Source organism: Brachionichthys hirsutus, chromosome 13 (assembly GCF_040956055.1).
Source record: "Brachionichthys hirsutus isolate HB-005 chromosome 13, CSIRO-AGI_Bhir_v1, whole genome shotgun sequence".
NCBI classification, from domain to species: Eukaryota; Metazoa; Chordata; class Actinopteri; order Lophiiformes; family Brachionichthyidae; genus Brachionichthys; species Brachionichthys hirsutus.
Genome location: NC_090909.1, coordinates 3,882,480 through 3,889,314, shown reverse-complemented (window position 1 = coordinate 3,889,314; position 6,835 = coordinate 3,882,480). Strand labels below are relative to the sequence as shown.

Sequence of the window (6,835 nt, the reverse complement as noted above, 5' to 3'; positions counted from 1 at the left end):
AAGCTTTTTATTATTATTATTATTATTGATTTGGGACAGTGTTTTGTTCTTAGTATGTGAGAATGAAGCCTGAAGCTTTATCATTCCAGCAAACCTGAAGCTGGAGGCAGGTGAGCTGAAACACGAGAGGGTCTTCAGGCCTCCACGGGCCGTGGAAGACAAGACAAACACGTCTCCGTATGTGGTTCCCCAAATACATTAAATATGTCAGAAGTTATCATCACACAATCCTTTTCAACTCTCTCTTCTTTTGCTTCAGTTTCTGATGCCAAGCAGTCTCTTTTTTTTTCTCTCCAGTCAGCTGTGAGAGGGAGTAAAGGAGATGTGGAAAGAAAGAGAGAGAGAGAGAGAGAGGAACAATTGGGAGGAAAAAGGTGAGAAAGATAGCAAACAATTACCATAGGACGGGAGAAAACCTTTCATCCCCAAAATGTCACCGCACACTATACGGACACATGGCCAGACCTCTCTTCAAACAAATGCACTCCTGATTAAATATTGAGGCACGCCTGTGGCAAACTGAGTGGAGTTACAATCCCCCCCCCCCCCCCCCCCCCCCCCATCTCTCATGGAGCTCCCATCTATGAGAAGAAGGATGGAAGAATCACCAAAGGAAAGGAGACAGAAGAAGAGGCCGGGGGAGGGAAAAAAGTGGCCTGAGACATAGACGCGAAGAGTAGGGGAGGATGAAAGGATAGGAGGCGGGATGGGAAAGGCATAAGAAACCAGCTTGGCAGGGATGAAAGGACAGGAAAGGAGAAACTGAGTGCAGACATGGAGACGGGCAGAATCAGAAGGCAAAGGGACAAGCGAGGTCTGCCACATTAAAATGAACCAGAAACTCTTTGTGACTCATAAGGTCAAGAACAAAAGCAAGGCTCACGTCAAGAAAAAGGTACGTCGAATGAAACTTCGTGACCTTTTTGGTCCATCACTTTGATCCAAACTGAAATATCTTGCAAAGACATATACTTGTGTAGTCTTATCATCTTTGGTTCTTCATGTCGCTGCTGTGCAGGTCCCTCCACCTCTCAGAAACAGATTCGCCAACGTCATCACGTCATCAGTCTCGGCACAGTCATCAGCCGCCGCCGCCGCCACATTGATCTCAATGTCCCTGAAGAGTCTGAGCCAAAGACTTTCTGCCAGGAATTTAATTGTACTCATCTCGCGATTGAAATTACTCTCCCTCTCAGCTGTAGGGAATTAAATGACATGCTAAATTCCTATGGAGTACATTTATGAGCATCAGCAGAGACACGCTGGTGTAAATGTGGACGTACAAACAGAGAAGGTCCATTTATGCTTTAAAAGCAAGCAGTGAACAGTTTAGCATTTGAAGTCAAACAATATATGAACAACAGGCCCATTTATGTTCAATAAAAAGTCCCGTCACACGCTTCCATGTCCAGGCAAGGTCCTAAAGCAGTTTCCATCCAAAGTGAAGGTCACGCATTACGACTGGTGTGGCTGGGCGAAGGACAGAACAGTCCTTTCATGCTGCTGCTTAGGAGAGAAGGCAGCGCCGACTGTGCTGTACACCTTCCGTCACGGATGCTGCGTGATTGCCATCTAGCAATCACCAGGGTGAACTGCAGACGGACAGGCTTGCATTCCAAAAAAAAACACTATTCAGAGTTTAAACAGTACAGTGGACGAGGGCGTAAGAGACGGGAGAATATAATTAATATTTGTACCGCCAAAGAAGAAGAAGTGTCAAATATGTGGTAAAACATTACCACAAAGAAATCTACTTTATCCACTCTGCTCTTCTTCTTTGCGGCGCAATCAAGGGGAGAGTGTCTACATGCACGCACACACACACACACACACACACACACACGGCGCGATGACGGAAATCATCTCAGGATGGAATAAAAATGCTTTGAATCATCCGTCCATCTTCAAACTGCTTATCAGGGGTTGGGTGGCGGTTGCAGCAGCCTAAGATAAGATAAAATAAAATAAACGTTATGCAGGGAAAAATGCCGTAGAACGTGGACGGGCAGAACGCAGACACGGGGAAGCACGCACGCATGTGCACACACATCTTGCGCACGTTTGCCCTTCCTGGCGTCAGAAGGGGCGCCATTTGTTCCAGACGTGTTTCAGGAGGCGATTACAGACGTACGCAAACTATGAAGGATCGACTTGTAAAGAGAGTTGGCAGGTTACACTGCAAGGCTGTTACGAAACCTCTGTAGAAGGTACTTCTACAAAGTTATATATTTAACTGCTCACTTACTCCACTTGGAAGCCTGTAAGAAGTCATTATCACACATTCTCTGATTTTTAACGTTTAGACTCCCCCCCCCGTCTGTCTCCCATTATAAATCACAACAACTGTCTCTGGAGACGTCGGCGGTTACGTGGAAAGGCCGTGACCCCTGCTCCCCTTTTCCTTAGTCACGTCGAACCCTTTCCCACTGAGTTAGCACAATCTGCCCTGACCTCCCTTTCTTAGTTTAAGAGGAACTAAAACAAAATTAGGTCAAGTGGAAACTTAATTTTTTTACCCTTTCTGACACGCTGAAGCAGAATGAAGTGGAATTTGTTGTTGTTTGTTGACGGTGTTTTCATTGTCATGACAGCAACAGTGTACTGTATAGCTGCTATATAGACAATTCGAAACACTGTGTGTATGACGCTCCTTTGTTCATTCATTACTTGCACGCAGACACTATAGATTAAGGGTCGTAGCTGAAGAGACTTTGATTGTTTTGACGAGTGTCACGTTTACAATTCAACATCCATGCACAGAGAGGATGGAGCAGAGAACATTTAAAATAAATAAAGGTTCATTACAACCTCCATCGGATGACAAGATTTGTCTGTATAGCTGATGAAATGTGCCTGTGTGAGCCTTTGTGGTTAAAGAAAAAAAGAAGAAATGAGAGTCACAGCTACTTCTTCCATTCTTCCACCTCACCAGATGAAAGAATAGAATGCAATAATTCCATGTAAATTAAATTCATAATTGCACCCCACTGCAAACCGGGAGGGGGGGGGGGGCAGGATCTCCAACGGTCCCACGTTACGCAGATGCTTCCAGTTTGTTGGAATTCTGAATTCATGAAAGCAAAGACAATGTAGGTAACTGAAAGTTAGGGAAAGGATGTGGCTTTTTTTTTTCCTCTTTTTTTTCATTCTTAAGAAGGAAGTTGAATGTTTGGATCTGACAGTTCAAGCAAAGTCATTTCTTCCATTTCATTCTTTCAAGCCATTCAAAGAAAGCTTGATAAACGGCATAGAGCCGGGGTCATATCTCTGCCAAGTTTCACAGAATTATGACGCACTACAGAATATCCTACGTGTTCTGGAACTAGAAGTACAACTTGTGTTCCCTCATCAGAAATAAGAAATATATCTATTAAGAATTTCCTCCGCCTCTTCTGTGGAGAAAGGAGCTACTTCAAATATTGTAGGAAAATTTGCACACAAATTTGGTAAATAATGCTTTTCGCACTAATTCCCACGTGCAGGGAATAAGTGGAATTAAACCATGTTACCTCTGGATTAGATATCGTCGGTAGGTCCTTTGAATGTAACATAGATTAAACAGCAAAGATAAACCTTTCAGGAGTTATGCTTATTTTTATGGCAAAGGAGGATATGAGCGGCGGGAGGAGGTGCAAGGATTACCAAATAGCTGTGATTTACTGTAATCTGAGACAGATATAGAATAGATAGATAGATAGATAGATAGATAGATAGATAGATAGATGTGATTAACAGTTATTAAAAACTGAGTGTGTAATCAAAAAACATGATCTCATCTCCATCAAGTGAAACTCAGTTGTGGAAGAATGTACAGTAGTTCCGTTTCTAATACTAGAACAGGAAGGAAGGACAATGTCACACAACATGTGATTGAAGAAACAAGAAAATCACAAATGGCTTTAATTATATTTAAAACACGCGCACTTACACACACACACACACACACGCACACACCAAAACAGATTTCTGATAACGTAATCAGAGGAACATTTTACATCACAGTGTTACTTCAATTGGGGAAACCTGTCGTAAAACCTCGAGCTGACAGACACATGCAACTCCAGTAATCCCGATGTGAATCCATCCATTCACTTTCTATCTCTGCTCATCCATTGCAGCATTTACAGGAAGCCATCTTCTTCATCTCACCCTTTATCCACCCTGGATAAAATGAAAAATATACACGCCACCTTCCCGTCACGTGACACGCAAAGGCCACGTAAAGTTTTTGGTTTTGAGTGGATTAATTTGCAATATAAAATATTATCATTATATTATATTATATTGTATTATATTATGGTATATTATATTATAGTAACACAACAAGATTTGTGTTACTATTATTAGTTCCGTTACTATTTCAGAATCATCTCACGCCACATTCTTGCTTGTGTCGATCACTTGGGGGAATGAACGACCCCCCCCCCCCCCCCCCCCCCCCCAGCGGCGGCGGCAGGACCGGATGCTTGACGCATAACTGTTCATTCCCTGGATGTTACAGGGAGGTATAGATTGGGAAATTCCTCCGCTCTGAAGAATATAAAATGACAGCCCGACGCACAGTGGAAAGTGAACAAGCGGCTCCCAGCAGCGCGACATGCCCTCCAAACCCGCGCCGTGGTTCGTAACCCGAGGTGCGCCCATTTCCTGCGTTCCCTCCTCTTCTCGTTCGTTCGTTCGTTCATTCATTCATTCATTCATTCATTCATGCGTCTCTCCTCTCCACGCAGGCCTGCTCTCTGCTGCGACGCTGGCCGCTCTGCTGCTGTGTACATCCGGGTTCCCGTCCACTGACAGCCCTGATGGTGACCCCTCGGGTGAGGGGGGGGACACCGAGTGGCCGCCTGACGAGTTGAAAACGGTCCTGAGGGCGCTTCTCGGCGCAACGGAGCGCCATCGGAAGGAGGTCAGTGTCTTATCATTGATTGAAATGATTGCGGCTGTCAAAAAGTATAGTGTTGTAGGTAAAGTTATTAAATAAATACATATATATATAATAAGTATATATTTCACTCTACCTTGTAAACATATTTCATGATGTATGTCACACGCTCTGGATATGTAATTATCAAAGCCCAGCTAAGTTATGAAACGATTGTAAATTCCAGCTCTGTTGCATATTAAGAGTAATTAGGAACTTTATTTTCTGCAAGTAATCCTTTGCTGATTTAAGGCAGCAGTTTGGAATAAAACCCATAATCCAAAGTAAATTAAAAAATTACTCCCCGGCAGTTTGACACTCAGGATTATCATAAATAGGGTGTTCCTATTCTTTTCAATCTCAGTGTGAATTAATTAATATTACTCTAAATTAGAGCTCAACTCACTCACTTGTATAGAACCCAGTATGGGTCTCACTGGGCCATGTTTGTGTCTGAATCCGTATAACATTTTACCAAGTCTTTTTATTAAGGTGTATTCCTCACCTCCATTATTTGCATTTTCTCCTTTCCCTGTCAGTTTGAAGATGAATTTCAGAACACGGTGAGGTATGATTTCCTGGACAACTACAGAATCCCCTCTCTTCCGGCGCTCTGCCCTTTCTCCAACTTCAGCAAGGTAGAGCCTCTCCTCCTCTGCCATCTATAGGAAAAGGGCGCAACGTGACGTAATGTCCCTCGAGGAATAAACGGTGACTTTCTTTCCTCCTCTCCAGGAGGCTTGTTTCATCCGGTTGCTCCGGGGACTGCACGTTTACTCGGTTCTTCTCAAGTACGTGGCTCAGGAGTTCCCCGGCAGCTTCGTCCCCACACAGGCCAGGCACTATGTCGGCCTCCTGATCACAGAGATAGAAAAAAAGGTGGGTCTTCCTCTCCGGTGGACTGTTTCCTTCATGCTCTTTGGATCCAGTGGTGGGAGAAGGATTTTGAACAGACTATGACTCGACAAATGAATGCATTTTTTCATAAATGCAGTGGAGGGGAAGTGGCACACAATACTTAAAAGTCTGAGTCACTGTAATGCCCTGTACTTTTCTTATTTTGCATGTCTATATGCTTCCTTTTATTTCTGACCATACGTAAGTAATAGATAGATCTCCATTATAATGACACACTTTCACGTCCGTGCGCCACAGATGAGGGACCCCGAGCAGGTTTCCGGCCTCACCAGCAGCCAGAAAGAGCAGCTGCTGAGGGATGTCGACATCGCCGACACTTTCCACAGAAAGATGACTGCGCACAGCATCCTCTACACGTTCCACTACTTCCTCATCCGTGGCAAGAGGGTCATCAATAAAAGCGAAAAACCCAGAAGAGGCATGATCAGCAAGGGTGTAGCCCCCGGTCAGCGCTTATGACCTAAGTGAAATGTGATGGTATACCTCAGGGAAGATGGGTCTGTACCACTGTGGGTACGCGGGGTCTACAGCAATCTATGATTGTGTAAATCTCCCAACATTAACTTATTTAACCTATTTATACTTGAAGTGTATTCATTTGTCTTTGCACAATTATAAAAAGTATTTCTATATTTATAGTTCTGTCAGCTGTTATTTATTCACAACTTGTCAAACTGGATTTGTATTGAATGCTTTAATTACTATGCAATGAGCTGTTTAACTGTCAGTTTGTTTCTGGGGGGGGGGGGTATATTCTGAAAAGAAATGCTGAAATAAAAATAGTTTGCTAGAAATGTTTCATTTCAAGACTTCCTCACACCGTGTCACTTTAAAGTTGGTCTTCAAACATTCATTCATATTTATATATGTTGTTTGGAAGCTGCGAAATGAGCAATAACGGTAAAAATGTGTCATTATTTGTTCCGATATTTTGTGTTGGATTTCCAAATTTCAAAAGGTCAAAAAATAAAAACCAAATCAAACTGCACGGCAAAC

The 6,835-nt window shown here is 43.2% G+C and overlaps 1 protein-coding gene across 1 annotated transcript; it reads left to right on the top strand.

The window, feature by feature from the left end:
- The first annotated feature begins 4,597 nt into the window (after positions 1–4,597).
- LOC137903408 (interleukin-6-like) lies at positions 4,598–6,298 on the top strand. Its single transcript, XM_068747560.1, has 4 exons — positions 4,598–4,906; positions 5,461–5,559; positions 5,657–5,800; positions 6,077–6,298. Exons 1-4 carry the CDS (start codon positions 4,598–4,600, stop codon positions 6,296–6,298), a joined length of 774 nt encoding a protein of 257 aa, XP_068603661.1.
- Positions 6,299–6,835: the final 537 nt, after the last annotated feature.

Coding starts and splice junctions, on each gene's coding strand:
- LOC137903408 (XM_068747560.1), top strand. CDS start 4,598: ATGCCCTCCAAACCCGCGCCGTGGTTCGTAACCCGAGGTGCGCCCATT. Junction 5,560..5,656: donor CTTTCTCCAACTTCAGCAAG/GTAGAGCCTCTC, acceptor CCTCCTCTCCAG/GAGGCTTGTTTCATCCGGTT. Junction 5,801..6,076: donor TCACAGAGATAGAAAAAAAG/GTGGGTCTTCCT, acceptor CGTGCGCCACAG/ATGAGGGACCCCGAGCAGGT.